At 33.6% G+C, this 21748-nt stretch overlaps 2 protein-coding genes across 2 annotated transcripts in view; one reads left to right on the top strand and one right to left on the bottom strand.

Annotated features, from left to right (window-relative positions):
- Positions 1–869: 869 nt before the first annotated feature.
- LOC111710342 (mucin-5AC) lies at positions 870–12321 on the bottom strand. The gene is made up of 12 exons (XM_023484405.1): positions 12297–12321; positions 11835–11926; positions 11524–11611; positions 11043–11107; positions 10523–10597; positions 8613–8663; positions 8067–8303; positions 7566–7718; positions 6864–6970; positions 5112–6324; positions 4174–4867; positions 870–3611 (listed from the first exon to the last, which is right to left on the bottom strand). The coding sequence occupies exons 2-12, from the start codon at positions 11894–11896 to the stop codon at positions 930–932; spliced, it is 5427 nt and encodes a 1808-aa protein (XP_023340173.1). The 5' UTR covers positions 11897–11926; positions 12297–12321; the 3' UTR covers positions 870–929.
- Positions 12322–17288: 4967 nt separating this feature from the next.
- LOC111710344 (transforming acidic coiled-coil-containing protein 3) overlaps positions 17289–21748 on the top strand; it is a gene marked incomplete in the record, with an annotated part of 9446 nt that continues 4986 nt past the window's right edge. Inside the window, 5 exon segments of the mRNA XM_023484407.1 lie at positions 17289–17367; positions 17537–17586; positions 18984–19082; positions 20642–20724; positions 21426–21485. Coding sequence (XP_023340175.1) covers positions 17311–17367; positions 17537–17586; positions 18984–19082; positions 20642–20724; positions 21426–21485 — 349 coding nt within the window.

Genomic DNA, 21748 nt, shown 5'->3' with positions numbered 1-21748 from the left:
AATGTTTAGAATTTTAAGTTGAGTAAAATGTTGTTTAAAATAATAGTAAAATATCATATTATTTTATGACATGACATGTAAAAATACATCATCTCCAACCTTTAAATATCAGAAAAACAAAAGGACTTAACATAATAAATCAAACTTATTTTTTTTATCAATATTTAAAGACATGGCATATGGCATTTTCTCAAAAAATTGATTTTAAAAGTTCCACGTCTAAAAGATTTCCAAAACCTTGTAGTATATCTTCATTTTATCTTGAAATTTACTATGGTATAAAATTTCTACAAATCTTTTTCAAACAAATTAAATAAGATTAATAAGTTGAAGGCTACAGTTCCTACCGAAGATATGTGATCGTTAATTTGTGGACCATCTGTACAGTGAGCAATAGGTTGTCTGTTTCGATTTTGATAAATTTTGTCAATTTTCTTCCTAGTCTCGGCAGCAAAACTCCAAAAGCACTTTCCCAGAAAAATCGTATATGCATGTTAACATCTTTTGACTGGAAAACAACAACATTTGTCCTTTTTTGCATCTTATTTTTAAAAAATAGGCCTTTAGGGCGCTTAGCATCCATCTTCTGTTTCAATTGTGAACATTTTCTCTTTGTATGGATTACAAAAAAAACGTTGCCGATTTTATGATGAAAATTTCGTGGATTTTAAAAATTTTATGGAAATAGAATTTTGTTTAAATTTTGATCATTCATAAACCTTCCTTGGAGTCATGTAAGGGATGTAAAGTTCCAGAAAAAATTTGGGCCGGATCGGTTCAGCCGTTTTGACGTTTATTGGTCACAAACAAACAGACAGACAAGCAAAGTATATATATATAGATAGATAAAATAATCAAAATAATCAATATCATACAATTGTTCACTTTATTAAATCAATAACATGAATTCTCTAGATCCAGCAACTAATTTAAAACTTTTCTTCTGGCTGCAAATTTTTAGCGTATTCTATAACACGTCCGTACTTGTTCTTATACTTGACTTTCATTGTTTTAGGAATATTTTTCTTCTCCTTCTTGGTCTTTTTAGATTTGTGCTTTTTCAATTTTTTCAGCTTCCTCTTAGAGATCTTGAGAACTAGCTTGGGACTGGTTATCTCTGTAAGCCTACTCCTTGGTATGGTAAGTTTGATCGGGGGTGATGTGGACTGTGATGAAGAAGATGATGATGCATGATTTCTGATCTTAAAATATTTGCTGACGTTGGCGTCATCTTTTTGATCCTCTCCGCTCTTATCAACGATCATCTGAATAGTTCCGTTTTTACTTATCATCGTTTTAATCCTAGAATTTATTTTTGAGGATTTCCACAGCTGATTTTTTCTCTCTCCCCCTCGTGATTTGAAAAGTTTTGGGCGGTTTAATCCAAGTCTTCTGTCTTCGTTACAGTTGGTGACATCATTTAGAACTTTCTTGCTTTTCCTTCGCACTCCATGATCTTCAAGTCTGCGCATGCGTATAAGCGGTGTTGCATCAAATGTGAAACTTTTAAATGCCAAGGGGCGATTTAGCAAAGGATTCCTAGCAAGTTTATTCATGGATGTAAGAATGCGTGTCATAAAATACCGTTTGTCCCCTAACCTTCCAGAGCTTTGTTTTCGGCCACCCTTAACCTCAGTAGTATTAGGATTAGTTAATGAGTCATCAGCCTCAATCTTTTGATCAGGCGTCATTCCGCTATCTAGGATAAAATTAGGCAGTCCAACATAGGACTCTTCTGAACAAAGATTTCTTTCAAGTTTTCCTGGAGATTCCTTGAAAATGTGATTATCATTGAAGATGTCTTTGCGGAAACTTATCTTGAGACGTGGAGGATCATTGCCGGACTTGAGATCAGTTTTCAGCCCTGACAATGGAACTTTGACATCAGACGTTTGAGAAGTATTCGGGGAGATTTCTTCACTTTTACACTTTGGAGCGGGAATGATTAAATTTTCTGAGGATTTGTCCATTTTAGACGAGTCTTTTGGTTTCTTTGAGTATATTAGTAGTCTTGGCCTTTTGGGTTTCTTGGTTTGGGTTTCATCAAGTTGGTTTAAAGATGAATCAGGAGAGGAATCATTTGTTACCAATGAATTGATAGTGGCTGGATCCATCAGTTCAGGATCAGGAATCCTCGGTAAAATTGGCATAGAAGAAATTAGGCTTTGAGTATCATTTTGAGATTCGATTGGTACATACATAAATGGTACATGAGATACATAAGGTAGAACTGGTACTATAGGAGCCACTAGGAGAGAGGGAGAGGGACTATTAATGGCTAGCGAGGGCGCAGTGGCAAATACTGGAAGTAGTAAGTTTGAATCAGGTACAGTTACAAAATGGTTGTCAGCAGATACATCAGTTATATCAGCTGAAGAATTAGCATTAGGAGTATATGGCTGGGGTTGAACGAAGATATTCTCACTGATTTTTGATTCTCCGTATTGTTCATTTCTGACATTAGAAGAATCCATTACAATTTTAGATGCATCAATCCCGGAGGAATTACAAATAAGAGTTTTATTCTTTTTGGTGATAGAGCAACCTTTAAAAGGTTTAGATGGAGATTTTAAACTATCATCAATAGGTTTAGATGTAGATTTTGACCTCTCATCACTAGGTTTAGATGTAGATTTTAACCTTTCACTAGGTTTAGATTGAGATTTTGATCTTTCACTAAGTTTAGGTGTAAATTTAACCCCTTCACTAGGCATAGATGTAACCTTGGAAGATTCAGATGTTATCTCACAATCTATAGGTTTGCTTGCCAACCTTTCTTCCGAAGGTTTAGCTTCTGACGTATCCACAACAGGTTTAGTAATAACCCTGTTCTGTTCTGACAAAGGTGAACTATTTTTCTCTGAAGGTTTAGTTGAAGAACATTTCTCTGTAGGTTCAATTATTGACATATTCTCAATTGATTTTGTCCAACTCTTCTTAGATTTAGGTTCAGATGTAGTCTCTTCTCTTACCGTCACAGTTGAAACATCTTTTCTATCATCAGGCAAAGACATTTTTTCTGCTGAATCCGCTCTAGACCATTCTGAAGATGATTGAGAACTTTTGCAGACTTTTTTACTTGTGGATAAATCTTGAATACATTTTGAATCCTTTAGTTTAGATAGATGTTCCTTGCTGGATGAGGGGAAAGAACTGACAAAATCTTGAGTAAGAGATCGTTTGGATCTAGGTTTTGAGGGGTTGGAAGTTGGCGTAGACTGTTTGAGTTTATCTTCATGATTCTTAGAACCTAATATATCAAAATCTTCGCCGGGATGTATAGTTTCATGAGGTTGCTCTTTAGATACTTCGGGTTGAATATCAATCATAGGATCATCAGTTACTAATTCTTTGTCTGTAATGTCTTGAAGATGTTCAGCTGTGTTGTTAGCTAAATCTCCGCTGTCTGTTCTTTGCTTTTTATTCATAGCTTCAAATGCACTCTCTCTGCGTCGCTTGAGCCTAAGAAGATCAGAAATGATCGGACTCTTCGTCTGGATCTCTCTCATTCGCGGAATCATCTCTAAGTACTCTTCCAGCTCAAGGAATGATTGTTCAGAGTCTTTAATCACCTTGATTAAAACTCGATTCTCAACTTGCGTTTTAATCTCCTAAAATAAATTTTTTAGATTCTATAAATTGATTAAAATTCAAAGATTCTGCTGTGGATATTGACTTGACTTCAGGTGTTAGACATTAGTGATCTCGTAAGCAGTTCAACCCTCTTATTAGTTGGCATTTGACTTTCAATTTTGGAACGGTTTTAGCTGACCTCAGTTTCAATCTTAAATGTTTGGGGCCTTGTTTTATCTTTAAAATCCGTTGGAAAATTTATTTAAAAACGAAACTTTCACTTTGCAACCTTTTCCCCAATTTTTCTGAATAAAAAAAACTCAACAGTCCATTGGAAATTTGATTTTTTCAACCGTTTAAAATCAGAGAAAAAGTATTGAAAAATTTCTAGAAAAACTTCCGCGCCTAATTATTATTATTATTATTATTAGACAGCCCAGCATTCAATGAAATAGTGGTCGGCGCACCAAACCGCCGAAACGTATCCATGGACAACACAGCATTAAACAAATTTGTTTGCAGAAAATTGAACCTTTTCTTTAATCTATAAGTATTAAGTACTTAGAGATGTTTCCAACCAATTAAAAAGTCAATACCAACCTTCTGTAATTTTGTTACTTCAGGATTTAATCCCAACTCAGTAGCTGAGGCTGTTTTTGATCCAATAGCTGTAATATACTTTGAATTTAAACTGGTCGCCGAATCTGCTTCAGGTTCTACTGATGATGTGTTTGGTGTAGGTATTGATGATGTGTTTGGTGTGGGTATTGATGATGTGTTTGGTGTGGGTATTGATGATGTGTTTGGTGTGGGTATTGATGATGTGTTTGGTGTGGGCATTGATGATGTGTTTGGAGTGGGTTTTGATGATGGTGTGGGTATTGAGGAAGATAAAGTGTCGGATGAACTAGAGTTTGAGGAGGATGAACTATCTGTAGAAGTGTTCAAGGATGAAGTGTTCTGGGTAGTTGAAGTTGAAGGAGCAGGACTGGAAGTATGGGTTCTAGGAGTAGGAGTAGGTATACTCGGAGAAGGAGTAGGAGTAGAAGGTCTACGATCAGAAGTAGGAGTAGATGTTGGTTTTCCATAAGTAGGAGTAGGTTTTCCACTGGATGCTGTAGGAATAGGTATTTCAATAGATGCTGTGGGTGTAGGAATTCTAGGAGAAGTAGGAACAGGAATCCCAAAAATAGGAGTAGTTATACTTGGAGTAGTATTTATTCTAGTATTTGGAGTAGGTGAGGGACTCCTACTTATTGTGGGTGACACCATTTCATCTTCATCAAAGGAAATCCTAAAAATTGTAATTTATAAATATTTTTAATATGAAAATATAAAACGACACTATTTGGACTTCATTTAGAATAATCCTTTCCTCATCTTTACACTTGCAATAAAAACAACTAAAATTTCTTTTTGACTCCTATACCATTGAATTGTGAAAAATGACTTTAAGAGGGGAGAAAGAATTTCTTTTTCAAGAAAATACGCTAATATTTAAAAACATCATTAAATTATGATTTAAATTTGGTTTGCACCTGTGAACGATATTCATGATTTCATCATCAATTTCAGCATTCTCAGCCTTTTCAGCAACAGTTTGAAGTTCAGGTTTAAAAGTATCTTTGGAATTATCCTCCCTCCGTTCTGTAAAAGGAAGCCTTGCAGATCTCTGGTGTTTTGGAAGTCTTTTGGGTTTTAAATACCGCAAAGCTGGCAAATATTTCTTGATTCTTGTACTTTTCACTTTGTCGTTAATTTTGGGAGCGAAGTTACCCAATTTCACTTTAAGACTTGACTCTATCACATTAATACTTGGCAGTTTATTTTGTTCTTTACTTTTTTCATTTAAACTAGATTCATTCAAATCAATTTTATCCACTGCTAGTTTAGGGGTAGAGAGTGGCTTACTCTTAACTTCCTTCTTTTTCTTCTTTTTGGCAGAAGCATCACTATCGATGTCATCCAGAGATTTCAAATTGAGAATATTTGGAGCTGTCACATCGAGTTTAACTTTTACAAGTTTTACGATTTTGACGTTTTTATTTTTTTGTAAAAATATACGCAGCGTGCCGTTCCCAAACTTTTTATTGGCAGTTTTCTTGAGTTCTTTACTGGTTCGTGGACTAGGGGAGGATCCAATAATCGGAGTTTGTGAAGATGATCTGTTCCAGATGGTTTTAGGTAGGTCTCGTGATGTTGGTGTTCCTGGATTAGAGGAGGGTCCTGGAGGTCGTCGTTCTAGACCTCCAGACTTTCTGATTGGGGTAGATGGAGCAGATACTGATCGATTTAGTGGAGTTGGAGCAGGAACTGGAGATTTAGGGGTGGAAGATGAAAATGGAGTGTTAAAAGATGAATTACTAACTGATGTGTCCACATCCGAGGAAGTTAAGGAAGGAGAACTTGTCGAGGCTGAAGATGAAGTTGACGGTGTTGATGATGTGGAAGGGGAAGGAGAAGTTTCCGTTCTAGGTTTAGCCGTTCCCTCTGATTGCACTGGAGTGGTTGGTCTGCTCACATTCTCACCTTCAGGCACCAGCCGGGGATGGGAACAGAGGATTTTTCGCGGGTTTTTCGGTGGACTAGGATTTCGCACATTTTTAGTGATTTCTAACTTTTTTGGTATATTTTCTCCTCGAGTTCTTGATCTGGGTAGACGAGAGGATGGTTGGGAGGATGGAAGGGTACAGGAGGAACAAACATATTCAGGGGAAGATAGTTTCAGTTTTCCACAATCAATATGCACTCCTGGAACAGTTTAAAATATAACACAGTTAAAAAGTCGAATAAGATGCTTTTTTAGTCATCCGCTCCAGCTACCCCCCCCCCCCTCCAACTCTTTAAAAAAATCTTTGCTGGAAAATTAATTGTTGTTGTTTTTCAATAAGTCAAAAGTCGATGAAGTGTCAGTCAGCCAGTTGCAGTCATTTAAAGGTCAACTAGTCAGTCAATCATTTACAGAGCAGTCAGTGAGTCATTTACAGATCAGTCAGTCAATCATTTACAGAACAGTCAGTGAGGCATTTACAGATCGTTCAGTAAATCATTTACAGAGCAGTCAGTGAGTCATTTACAGATCAGTCAATCAATCATTTACAGAGCAGTCAGTGAGTCATTTACAGATCAGTCAGTCAATCATTTACAGAGCAGTCAGTGAGTCATTTACAGATCAGTCTGTCGGTCATTTACAGATCTGTCAATAACTTTTTTATAGGTCTGTTGTTCATTCTTTTATATGGAGGTCTAGAACCGAATGTCCGTCCTTTCTTGCGCGCGTCCGTCCCTACCAGCGGAACCACATGAGCTGCAGAGTATGATCTCGTAAGCTGTATCTTGAATATCCTTCTCTCTCCCCTCCTCACACAAACATTCAGCAGCATCACATTTACCGTATCTTAACAGAACAAATCAAATCAAACATTTGAATTCAATAATAAAATGTCGATTTGAAAGTTTATTTAAAGTGCAAACATTTTTTGTGCAGGTTTATCCAAAATTTTGAGCGTTCAAGCAAAAAATTTAACAAAATTATTTAAGAATCAGGATTTTCTACGTCAAAAAACTTAATGTAGAGCCCACTTGAACATTAACAACAAAAAAATTTACTTTTGTCAAAATCGCAACTTAGATTAAAGGAGCTGTCGACGCAATCTCCAGTGATCCTCGGTTTATAGTATAGCACGCCGGATTCACAGATCTACCCGTTAAACCTTTGTCTCGTCCATAATGTCCAAGATATTGTCGTTTTCTGGGTTTAAAAATGTTGTATTCTGATAAATCTTACATGTTTTCTTGCAGTATAAATGCGCCAGTCACTTTAGATAACTACCAAATGAAAATAATAACTACTCAAAATTACAAACATTTATTCATACTTGATCAGACAAAGCTTTAAAGGGAACCGTTGTAAATTTGCATAAATAAGGTCACTTCAATTTACGCTTTCAGTCTCTTTAAAAACTCAGAATATTAGATTCTAGGAGTATTACCTCTCTAGTAGACCACTGTAGGCACTGGGTTCAGTTTCCCAGGAAGCATCCTGCTCCGGGACAAATACTCCGAACTTCTTCATCTCCTCTTCAAACCCATCCTTGCAGTTACACAGAGGACACTTGAAGAAATATCCAGCTGTACAAGCCAACCTGTACATAATTATATATATAGCTGTACAGTTACACAAGGGACACTTGAAGAAATATCCAGCTGTACAAGCCAACCTGTACATAATTATATATATAGCTGTACAGTTACACAGGGGACACTTGAAGAAATATCCAGCTGTACACGCCGACCTACAGATCATAGATATATAGTTGTACAGGGGACACTTAGGAAAATAACCAGCTGTACACGCCAACCTACAGTACATAAATATATAGTTTTTCAGTTACGAATGGGACCCTTGAAGAAATATCCAGCTGTACAAGCCAAACTTAAGTACATATCCAGTTGTACAGTACATAGATTTAAAATATATATTTTTTAAAAACCTTCGGATACAGTTGACGTGGAATAGACCACTGCAGCAGGGACTCCACACTGTTTCAACGCAAATATCAAACTTCTCCTCTTTCTCCTCTTTTTCCTCTTTCTTCTTCGACTTCTTCTCTTTCTCTTGACCTTCTATAGATTCAAAGCAGACTCCGCAGGAGGTTGGGACCTCCTTTTTCCCGGTAGGCGGGGCTTGTAGGAGGCGATGGGTGTGGCAGTAGGATGGAAAGGTATCACTGAAAAAGTTTTGATTTGTACTTTGTTTTTTTAAATATATTCCTTAAATATAAAATTTCTGGAATTTATTAGGTGCGCATCTTTTCAAGAATTACCACCCCCCCCCCTTCCCCCTCATAATCATTCATTTTAATAATTTTTATACTTTTTATCCAAATATCTGAAAAATGTTCCCGAAAAGTTATTTATTTTCCCGAATTGAGTGAATAAAACCCTAAAATAAAATAACAGTATTCTTAGCAATATTTTTACTTTTCCCAAAACTACATAAAAAATATTATTAATAAATAATTATCTTTTAAACTGACTTGAACTGGTATAAAGCTCCATGATATAGACCACAAGGAAAATGATAGGACCTATTTTCAACAAAAAGTATTTATTGTCGGAAAAAGAATTTAAAATTCAGGAAAAAATTAAAGATTTGAGCTTTCTCTCTTAATAGGAGTGTTCGCGAATAATGTACGGCGTACGGTGTTCTATCTTTTATGCATAAATACTTTTATGAAAACCTTCCAGCTTCCTTCCAGGATATGTTTAATTCTTTAGCTGAACCAAATAGAACAAAATCATATAAACTTGAACGGGTTCTCTTTAAAACCCTAGAATGTTTTCCCTCTGCTTTATTTCCAAAAATATGGAATTCGATTGAATTAGAGCTGAAAGAAACTAAATCTGCAAAATCGTTTAAAAGAAAAGTCGCCAAGATCTATCTAGATAGTTATGCAAATTATATCTGTAAAAAAAAAAAACTGTGTATCATGTGGATAAACTTAGTCTTTACTATCTTCATCACCCTGTATTTCATAAACATGATTTTAATAACTTATGTTATACCCTTTGTTCCAACCCTTACGCTGAGTATCCTCCCTTTCCCTTATACTCCCTCACCTCCTTCTTACCATTTTCCTGATTTATCATCATTCTTATGTTGAAAATGTACAATGTACATTGTTTTTATCTGCAATTCTCATTCGTTTATTGTGGGCCAACCAATTAAAACAACCTACTCTGGTTAGGCGGGTCCAAACTACATAGTGAATTGTGAATTTTTATTTGTATTATCTCGTGCTTTGTAGTTGAATAAAAAATATGAAATATGAAATATGAATAATCGATGGTGATTGCTACTAATATTACTTCTATCTGTTGCGTCTATAAGGAGAAAATTGTTAAAAACGACTCATACTGAAGAACGTAGTGTCCACACAAATTCAGATAGTTGCAACATAGGACTCGGATCGTAAACAAAATCAATGTAATTCCAAACAAATCATTCTGATATTACCAACCTATAATCATCGATATTTTTTCGACACATTCGCATATACTATATAGTTGATAATTCATAATATTTTTAATTTTTCATAATCTGAGAGTTACTAACATTTATTCCTGTTTCGAGGATTTTTGATAATGAAGATTTTTTATATTTTCCAGGAATGTTTGAAAATCTAACCCCAGCCGTGAAAACATGTAAGCGAAGCGAAATATTATTTTAAAAAAATATATTATGAAATATCAACTATATACGAATGCGTCGAACAATTATCGATGATTATAAGTTGCAGTATCGGAATGATTTGTTTGGAATTAAATTGATTTTTTACGATTCGAGTCCTTTGTTGCATCTTTCTGAATTTGTATGGACGCTACGTTCTTCGGTATTCGGTATTAGTCGTTTTTAACAATTTTCTCCTGATAGAAGCAACAGATAGAAGAAAGATTAGTAGCGATCAACTTCGATAATTTTTTGCCATAAGCCACTACCCCTTTCATTTTTTACGAACACTCCCTTTAACATGGAACATAAAAATATACTTAAACGGTCTGTCGTTGTGATTCTAATCGACCCTCCACTTAAAGAGGGGCGGCAATTGCCTATTGTCCAATTTACAACGGTGCCCTTAAAACCTTAATCTGACGGATAACGCCGTTTTTCTAACTGAAGAAGCGTTGAATTCTCAATTGTTTCTTTGAAGAGAAAATGATAAGTTTTCAAAAATAATAACATCGTTGATAATCGGACATGACACTATCGATGGAGGGTCACTTTAAATTACGTTTACATTCCCTTACAATCCTGGATAAAATATTTTCAATTTACTGAGTTACTTTGTGAGATTATCACAAACTTAAAAATAATTTTTTGTCTTCTTTAAAACGATGAAAGTTTGAATAAAGAAACGAATTAACATTAAATGACTTTTTTTTGTTCCTTTTGCATTTAGTATCCAGACACCCAACTGTAGCTCCCTTCTTCTTACAGTAAAAACAGTTTAATTTTTTCCCTCTACAATCAATCAATATATCAATCAACCAACCGGTACGCGGGGCTTGTAGGAGGCGATGGGTGTGGCAGTAGGATGGAAAGGTATCACCAACTGAGGCAGGTGTGTCTATTTTTATTTTTTTAAGAGATGATTTTTAAAGATCTGGAGAAAAAAAATAAGGCAAGTTTTTTCATCCAATTTCATCCGTTTTATTTAATTATTTCCCCCAATACAATGATTAAATCCCTGAAAAAATGGTTCCCTAGGGTAAAAAAATATTTTCTATAGGGGTGGGGGCGGGGAAATATTTTCAAGAAAAAAATACACCTTTCTAAAAGCCAAACATTTGGGCATACTATGATCTGTAAATATTGAGTCGTCAAAGCCTCCAAAATCTGATCTTATCTTGGATTAAGAATTAAAAATTTCGAGAACAAATTAATTTATTTATTTATTGATATATTCCTGTTTTTTTCTTTGCGTATATCAGGGTTTAGAAAACCCAGAATACCTTCATCATCCTCTCCGTTCTACAAAAATAGAGATATTCTAATGATTTCAGAAAAATGATAATTAAAATATTTTCTAAATATTATTACTAGCGAGGGTAAATCTATGGGGCACTTTTTTGATTGAAATGTTCAAATCCATCTTGCACAAGTCCTAAACTTTCTTTTATGTTTAAAAAAGAATTCAAGGTCATTAATTCTTTAATTTTTACAATTTTTAACAAAAATTGTAAAAAAAAATTTATCAACTTTCTCATTTTAAAACTCTACTGTTTTATTCATTTGTTAACTACAGACTGAGTTTTGATTTTTACTATTTTTCTTTAATGAATGTCGCTTTATTAAAATTTGCCAATCTAAAATTGCTTGCTGGTGCAAAATATATTTGATATTTTTGATGAAAAAGCTTCACTCTAAGACTACTTTCCTGTTTGTACCTGTACAAGTGCACTGGCGAAAAGTAAGCAGAAATGATGAACAACTAGATTATCTCGCTTGTATAGTTTCCCTTCAGGGAGTTCATCTCTAGAAATTATATTAAAAACTAGAGTCTGAAAGGTAACTAATTAGAGGCTGAAGGTAACAGTCCATCTTTAGGTAATTTCCTAGAGAACGATTTTTGGACTAAGTTTTTGGAATTTACACTTATACAGTGATCCTCAAAAATTTTGTAAATCCTCCATTAAGAGTGTTATATATTAATCCTCCATCAAGAATAATGTATTATTACAATATATAATTAACTTACTTAGTTTTCCTGTCACAAATGTAGCAGATTTGGTCTAGATCGGAACATTCTAATTTTTCCATTTCATGCTTTTAAACATTCTTTAGATATCCCTGAAAATATATATTTACTTTTATTCATCTTTTGGAAAGTCCAATTGTTTGTGTTCAAAATTGGAGATAACTAAAACGGTATTATACAATGTCTTTAGCTATGTAGGAACAATGGATGTATATATGATCAAAACCATTAAAACCCCAATATCTCCCATGGACCATTTAAGCTATACGATCAAAATTGAAATCGTAAAATATGTTGAAGATAGAATCTAGAAATAAAAACAAACGAATCATATGAAAAAAATGATAACTGTAAAGATTGCATAGGTATGATGTAATTTTTCTCCGTATAAAAGTATGAATTTAATTAATAAAAATGCGGGAATATGTAGAAGATAGAATGATGTTGATATTGTGTATGTACAGTGTTGTGTGTGTGTGGGTAGGATGCCTGGCAGGCAGCTACGGCAGAGAGAGAGTAGAGATAGAGAGAGAGCTCTCAGCTGGCCACAGGGATAAACATACTCTCAGCTGGCGCGAGGGATAAACATTTTCTCAGCTAGCGCCAGGGATATTAATTTTTTCAGTTGGGGCCACGGGATAAATAAATTCCCCAAACTGGCATCAAGGAAAAATATTCTCTCATGCATCTGGTGCCAGGGGTAACTATTCTCACATCTGGCGCCAAGGGTAAATATTCTCTCAGCTAGCGCCAGGGGGAGGGGGGAGTCTGGAAGTCCTCAACGTGTAATCACCGCCACCCAAATGTGTTTTGCGGCATGGGCGCTCCTCAATTGGTAATCTCCACCACCTCAATTGGTAATCACCATAAAATTTTGTTTTCTGAGATTTTAATTTAATGCACTTAATTAACACAATTTTCGACATCCATCAGGGTTTTATGGCATCTGTATTGACTTATACTAAATTTTCAAATTGTTTTCAGATTTGCTTGGTCAACAAAAACTAAATCAAGGCACACCCAGCTAGCCAAATTGCGCAAAAAGCTCGCAATTTAAACGTCACTTTTGGCATTTTTACGTAAATTTTACGTCGACATTTTGGCTCTTTTTACGTCATGAAAGACGTAAAATCGCACACTTAGCTACGTAAATTTATTGGTTTTAGTAGACGTAAAATTTACGTAATAATATTATACAAATTTACGCCAAATGTGCGCATTTTTATTTTCTCAATTACCAAAAATTATGCAATTGATGCATGCAGATAGGCCATCCATCCCTGAATACCGATATGGTACTGTCTCTGAATTGTTTCCCTTCATCCTGAAAACAGTTCAACATAGAGATTATAGCGTCAAGCTTTATACTTGTATGAGAGTTATGAAAGATTATATAAAACTTTTTGATAGAAAATTCAGTGCATTTTCCTAATAAAAATGTTTTATTTAAAAAATTTAAAATAATTTAAAACCCAAATCTTGACTTCTAAATGATATATTTTTAGTAAAAAATTTAATCTGATCCTTTTTACTTTTTTTTAAATTTTACATAAAACAAATAGAGACACCTAGCGGTGAAATTTGGTACTAAAAACCAGTGTACTATATAGCACTGTAAATTCTCTGCCAATTATCCCCCCCCCCTTCCCACCCTTATCTACATATCACACGGCTTTCTATATAATATAACATTGCTGCACTCTGCACTATGCACACACACCTGGGCCACTCAATTCTTCAATATTTAAAACACTCAAAACATATGCGTAAAAAGAGCGCAATTTTTACGCAATTTTAATGCTAACAAAGACAACTTAAATTCCTTTTAAAAGTTTATTTTTTCAATTTTTTGGTAAAATGCAATATATGCCGTATCGGAAATTTTAGATATTTCACAAATAATTTAGATTTAGAGTTTTAGGGAATTACGCAAATTGAGCGTATTTTTACGCAATTTGTATGCCTGAAATAAAATGATACACATCTTCACAAATTCATGATATTTTTACTTAAAGCTGGGTTATAAAATATTTTCTTTAGAAAAATTAGATATTTACACTAATTTGAAATCTAGTCATAAGCAAATTTGCGTTTTAATTGCGCAATTAGAGCCAAAATAATATGCGACCACGCTATCTACGCAATTTGGCTAGCTGGGCAATTCATTCCCTAGAAACCAGAGGTTGACCCAACAAACAAAAACCAGTGAAGAACACAAAATTAATTCACGTGCTGTCGAGGTGAATGTCGATGATTTGATCACGGGTCTAGGACCAAGTTTTTACATGGCAAAAACTTGAGTTTATTTCACAAGAAGAACACGGGATTTTTACCTGAGAAAATTATTTTTCTCCCATCTACTTAAATCACTTAAATTACAATTTTTTTAAACCCGGGAAAGGGGGGGGGTAATAGCTTTCTAATATATGAATAAAATATAAAATATACTGTGTAAATGTATATAATTCTTACAAAATGTTCAGAAACTAAACATTCTAGTTTATATTTTTGACATTAAACATCTTAAACATGTAAGCTTTAAACTATTCTTATCACAAAGTGATATTTCAATTCAAAATAATGTTCGATAATGTTAATGTGTTCGTAATTAAAAGAATGCTCCTTCCCATATATATATAAAAGATTGATATTCCAAAAAGGGGTTGTTGAGAAATACAATACAAAACTTAATGTGAAACTTTTCTGTACTCTGCTCATGCTTGTTAAAATCTGAAAAATTTATGTCAGTTAAAATATTTCATATTACTACATTAAACTTTTTGTTTCTAAAAGATGAGCAGGACACCAATTGTTATGATTTTGCAACTCTATTAAAAATGAAACATGAAGTTCTTCCCGTGATATCTCAAATATTTTACGCATGATATTTACAAGAATTAAAATCTAGATATTCTGGCATTCCATTACTCATGATTAACACATTGGGAATATGCAAGATCTTGCACTGGTATATTTGCTACAAGCACAACATGTGAAAAAACAACAAGAATTAAACTAGAATTATCTCATAAATCTTACATGTGATAATTACGATAATTAAAATCTAAAATTCTGACATTGCATTACTCGAGTTTAACATGATAGGAATATGCAAGATCTTTCACTGGTTTATTTTGGTACGTGTAAAACATGTTAAATAACGACAAGAATTTTCAAACAATATTTTCGTGTTTTTTACTCGTGCTGTACACAGGAGGAATCTTCAAGATTGTGAAAAGTAGATTTACCACGAGTATAACACAAGGAGGGTCTGTGAATTAATCATGTGAATTATCAACCAGTTCTCCATCATGCTAATCTCATTGAAAACCTGTGTTTTGTTTGTTGGATTCCTATAATTGGACGTCATGAGGACGTCAATAATTATATACCAGTAGGATGTCTTGCATCTTCGTATTTTAGGTGTTGAGCGTTTAACGCAAGGATTCTTAAGTCCTCACAACCTAATTTTCGAAGTTGAAATGACGTTACTTTGGACGTCCAAATGACCAAACTTTTAACTTCCAAATGACCAAACTTTTGACATCCAAATGACCAAAGTTTTGATCCTGCCACAAATGCTGTAGAAAAGAACTTCTATTTATCACAAAATTCACAATTTACTGACATTGATTTTTCGGAAAACATCAATTAATTCCTTAAAAATCAGAATTTTCAAAAATGTTATTTTTTCAAATATTTGGGTATTATATCTTACAGTTCAATTCTTTTGAAAAAAATTATAATATTTGAAAATTCTAGCCATCCAAGGCCAAAAAGTGGCTTTTATTTAAATTTCAAGTGGAGACATCTAGTGGCAAAACTCAGAAGGTCCTAATCCAACCTAATATGACCTAAATCCGACTTAAGGGCACTGGTTAGGTTGTGACCAGTTATGACCAGTTTGGTAATCCAACCATGCAAGACCTAATCTGACTAAAAGGTCAAGTTATGAATAGTTAAGACCAGCTATGTAAAGCAACCAAGTTTGACCAAATCCAACCCAATCCAGTTAGGTCTCTTGACTTAACTCAACCAATCTCGACCAAATCCAACCTAAGTGAATTGGTTAAGTTAAGACTAGTATGAAAAGTTTGATCATTTGGACGTCCAAAGTGACATCATTTCGACTTCGAAAATTAGGTTGTGAGGACATAAGAAGCTATGCCTTAAACGCCCTCAACATGTCCTCAACACCTAAAATACAATGCCCCTGGACAACCCACTGGTAATTATTGACGTCCTCATGACGTCCTTAGGACAACCTCTGGTTTCTAAGGGGCCTGATTCAAGAATTAGATAGAGGTGGCTCAGACAATAAATGAGGAGAATGTGGCTCGGATGAGAAATTGTTGTGGCTAGCCTTCCTCCCCTCACAGTGGCAGGGATAAATATTCTTTAGGGGACACAGGATGATCATATTTTTAACAAATTGGTGTGAATCAAAATTTCTAAAAATTCACTTTTCAGTCCAGTTTCTCATGGAGCGATTATGACATATATAATTTTCGAAATTTACAACTATTTTATATCCATCTTTTGCGAATTGATAGTGAAACACGTCAATTAAAAGAAAAAGGTGTATTTTCTGCCAAGCTAAAATTTCAGAAAGATCGAGAAAACAAACAAAAATTTATGAAAGTCGTTTTCCTTTTAATTAAAGATTATAAAGATCGATTAAATTATGATCTTTGTTCTTTAAATGTGATTCTAAAAAATTCCTAAAAAATAACTCGACAAATTCGTTTTCAAATATTTAAGAAATTTTAAGTTTTTTTTAAATATTTAGATGAGTCATGTTTTTTTCGTAATGTGACAACGGGAAAATCCCCGAAATTTACAGTTTTCCACCCAAACCAAACCAAACCTCCGAGTACACTACTTTACTTTCAACTGAAAAATCGGACAGTCGAGCCAACTGTAAACATATCGATTATATTGTAGTGAAAACATTTCAGTTAAGGAATATCTTATATATAAATCGTATTTAGAGGATATTAAAGATAAATCTAGGATCATATTGACACCACAGATCATACGGAAAATGTTCGTTGGATTATCATTTTTCTTAACATGTTATGTTTAATTATCTAAAAAATTGCAATTGTAAGCTATTTCATTTAGTATAAGATATATGGCTCCCGGTCCCTCTTTTGTATTCGCTTTTTCATAATTTTTTCTTATCTAAAAACTTATTAAATGCATGTTATTGGCGTGTTATAAAGCTCTATAATTCATTTGTTTTCATTTGAGGTTTACTATAAGACATGGCCATTTCTGCACTAAGAAAGCCATGGAACAATTATTAGAATTAAGCACTTTTCAAGCTTGGAAATCAACGTCATCTTCCACATTTTTGATCAGATGGTTCAAGTGTACCGTTGTGAATCGGGTCGGTCGAATGTCCGTCCTTTAAATGGAGGGTGGTAATTTCCTAGAGAGCGATGTGCAGATTTCAGATTATAAAGTATACTCCATGGATGATGATAGGCGGGGAATGAGGTGTGGCGGACCCGTCCTTAAAAATCTTCAGGTAAAAATCTCAAAAATATTTTTTTCAATTTGGTTTGGTAATTTATCGCTTTGAAACTTTGAGATGATAAAATGTGTATGCATACTTTTTTTCTTAATCAAAACTATTCTATTATATTTTTTGAATTGAAAGGTTAGATTTAAAAAAAAATAATGTTTTGTTTTGTTAGGAAGAGGAAAGAATGACCCACAGTCAGAACGAATCCGACTCTGGATACAGGTAAATATTCCATGAGAGTTTAAGCTCTTGTCAAAATAACTAGTTTGAAAGCGAAGACAACAAATTTGCGAAATCGAACAAGCCAAAATTGCTAATTTTAAACCGGCATAACGTTGTCAAATTTTGTGCTACAACCCTCTAATTTATGTTCATCCATCGGAAATGTTGCATAGATTTTCAAAAATATAAAAAATCTAACTGTCTTGAGAGTTCTTGGAGCAAAATGATCGTGTATTGGTGGGATATCCTGCATTGTTTTTATTACATTCTACACATTAAGAGACTAGTCAATTTTAAAAGTTGTATTAAAGAAAACTTTATGGCTGATGCAAGATGGATATAAGAATTATTTATATAAAAAAGTGTCCCATGATAAAAAGTTGGACAGTAAGATTCAAACCACTTTTGTTAGTTTGAAACTACTTTAGAAAATTCAAAATTGAGTAAAATTGGATATTTATATTACTAGGCGCCCATCTTCTATTTAAATTATGAACATGTTCTTTTTGTTTACATTTTAAAACAAAGAAGAAAAATATTTTGCGGATTTTAAAAAAAAATTCGCGGATTTTCAAGAATTAAAATTTTTTTTCAAAAATAAAAACCTTTAAAACACATTTTTTTAAAAATTTTATCATTCATAAACCTTCCCTGTGGTCACATGATGTCACACAAAAAATTTGGGCCCGATGGGGTTCAGCCGTTTAACGTTTATTGGATACAAACAAACAAAAAGACACCCAGACAAACAGACAGACAAGCCAAATTTATAAATAGATTATTCAATTTTACAACTTTTCATGCTTTCTTAATTAAAATATACATCTAAAGTTATTTATCGTAGAATTATTATTAACCAGCTAAAGGGCCTTGCGTTGCCCGTGGGAAAAAAATTTGAAGAAAAAAATAGAATTTTTTATAGTTTTAACACCACCCGACCATGAGTGTCCACAAAAAATTACAGCCCATTTGGTCCAGCCGTTTGGCCGGCGATAGGCAACATTTATACACATACATCTTAACAATTTGTTTTTTATCTTCGTGATAAAAAAAATCTCAAGGAATAATAATAGTCTTAAAACATTTTTTAAAGAGTGAATATTTGCAAATTATCTTTATTCCATCTCGTGATCTGAGTTCGTTTCCCTTTTGTCCATTTGACAGCCCCAATTTTTTTTAAATAAACTTTTTTGTTATTTTATTTTCTTGTGGTTTTTAACAATTTAATCGATTTTGATGGTTATCATATCGTACTCTACAGAGGTTTGGTCCATCAACATCACAGAGTTATAAAATATTAACGTCTTGCTTTATTATATAGATGTATTAGTATGCAGATCATGGGGATACATTAGAACAAGAAAAAATATGAGATATTTCAGTTTGTTTATATTTAGTATAACCAGTGGATCTCCTAACTCCCATGAGGGTATACTGGATACTGAAGCAGGACCTGATATAGGAGATATGGACCAATTTACAGAAGAGGAATTCAGGTACACCATTTTATACTTAAAATAAATTTCGCGGGTTTTCCTGTTTATATTCGCAGATTTGTTGATTTTGTTGATTTTTCTTAATTCTGGTCGGCCTTATCATTTTATAAATAGCTCGATTCGGTTCTTTCGTTTCATTGGGAACAAACAATCCAACAGATTAAACAAGACATCTAAGGTGACCTTGAGATTAAATACCATTGATTTATTGATACATTTAGAAATAATCTCACGCATGTTTGATTAGACAAAGATTTTAATTGTACCGATGGTAATTGTACATACCGCTTAATAAATGGATAATTACCTGAAATTATGTCTCTACACTCTACACTGTACAGCCCCTGTTTTAACTCTTTTTAATCTAATATTACAAGTATATATCAGGGGATGGTAAAGAAATATATTTTTAACAAGATTACCACCCACACAAACACTCTAATCTCTAATCACAAAAATCTGGGTGTTATTGCTCTGATAGTAATTTTTTTTTGAAGTATTATTTTTCTAAACCCATAATTATTTATCTCTTTGAATCTATTTTGATTTAAATACTCCTAAACTGGTTGAGTTTGGACTGGGCAGTGTGTTAAACCTATTTATTCTATGAAGTATAGTATGTATACGCCCTAACCATACTATACACTGCATACTATTGCAGTTAAATCCCACGTATACCCTTCTATTAATCACCCACAGTTAATCCACTGTTACGCAGTGATAAAGGTTTCAGATTTATCTATTATTATTATTACATAACACACAGGAAACCCGATATGTGTAGTGCGTCAAAGGGGTTTTAAGGGTGCATATTTTATCGAAAATTTCTTCCCCTTTCCACTAAAGAAACTACAGACGTTATAATGTTATTTATGTTAGCTAGTATCGATAAAAAAAATGTTAGGGTTGTTTTTGCTAAATTGGTGGAAAATAGATTTTTTGGGTAAAAATTATCGAAAACAAATTTAAAAACTCGCCTTTTTTTCATTGTTTGGTAAATGGTTATAGATAATCAGGCTATAGGCTGATCTTAGACTGTATGATGGATTTGTTTTGTTTTTCTGGAGATCAGTTTACAGCGCATAATAAATATATTCTAATTTAGACCCACTACTGAGGTGTTTATTGGTCAGAATCTTGTAGTTCGGTTACGTCTATGATCGGTTTACTAAACATATATATATTTTAATTTAGACCCTCTACTGAGGTGTTAAGTGGTCAGAATCTTGTAGTTCGGTTTCTTCTAAGATCGGTTTACTAAACATCAAAAATAGATGTACTTCAGTCCCGCTACTGAGGTGTTAAGTGGTCAGAATCTTGTAGTTCGGTTTCTTCCAAAATTGGTTTACTAAACATCATAAATATATCTACTTTAGGCCCACTACTGAGGTGTTCAGTGGACAGAATCTTGTAGTTCGGTATCTTCCAAGATCGGTTTATTAAACATCATAAATATATTCTAATTTAGGCCCGCTACTGAGGTGCTTAGTGGTCAGAATCTTGTAGTTCGGTTTCTCCTAAGATCGGTTTACTAAACATCATAAATATATCTACTTTAGGCCCGCTACTGAGGTGTTCAGTGGTCAAGATTTGGATTTCTTAAACCAACATGGATCTGGGTCCAGTACTGTTTCTCATCTAGGTAGTTATTTTTTATCTGAATCGAGTACTGTTTCTCATCTACGTTGCCATTTTTTTTTATCGACAATAATTACAAAAATATCGTTTACACTATTGACTTAGAGGAAGGAAAGGGGAAAGTATTTGTATTTGTTAGGACAGTTGAAGCATTTATAAGCTTTGTTATTGTTTATGGAACAACTAATTCCTAGCTGTCCTAATACCACACTGTAGTTTATAGTCAATACTCTACTCCCGCCTCAGTTTTTTTTTCTCAGTGGCAATTGTTAAATTTCTGTATTTACTTAAGCAAATAGAAGTTTTGATTTTTGCCTAAAATTGCGGTAGAGAAAATATCTAGTAATTTTTAAATCTTCTTTTCTAGTTCTTTAAGAATAAAGGGACTTCTAATGGTTATTGTTGAACATTTACAAACAAGAAACTTGAAATAAATTCATTACTCTACTCCCCCCTTAGTTTTGTTCTCTGTGCCAGAATGTGCAGTCCACAATCTACATAGTTAAATTTCTGTAATTTCTTTTTTGACTTTAGAAATTTGAATGTTTGCCTAAAATTGCGCGAGAGAAAAATATCTAGAAATTTCAAGATTTAGTTAAAATCCTATTTTTGAGTTCTTAAAGAAGACAGGCACTGTTTTTTGTTGATAATTTGCAATCAAGAAATAAATTTATAAAATGTTTTAACAATTTTTTTCTATTTCAGCTCGTCAAAGCCTCTACGTGAAGTTTGACCCTTTGATAGGTGGGCGACCCAGTGTACTAGGTCAGTTTATAATGTTTAATCAATTAATCGTTCTTTTAGGGGGTTAAAATCAGTCAATTATCGAGGGGGGTTTAGATAAATCAATTATTGAGGGGGTTTAATAAATCAATAGTCAAGAGTCATTCAATCAATCAATTACTGAGGGGGGTTAGATAAATCAATTATTGAGGAGGCCGAGGGGGTTTAATAAATCAATAGTCAAGAGTCATTCAATCAATCAATTACTGAGGGGGTTACAGAAGAGGAATTCAGGTACAACATTT

The sequence above is a fragment of the Eurytemora carolleeae genome, unplaced genomic scaffold (genome assembly GCF_000591075.1).
Source record: "Eurytemora carolleeae unplaced genomic scaffold, Eaff_2.0 scaffold847, whole genome shotgun sequence".
NCBI lineage: Eukaryota > Metazoa > Arthropoda > Copepoda > Calanoida > Temoridae > Eurytemora > Eurytemora carolleeae.
Note: the sequence above shows the minus strand (reverse complement) of the source record. Positions and strands in the feature narration are given on the sequence as shown.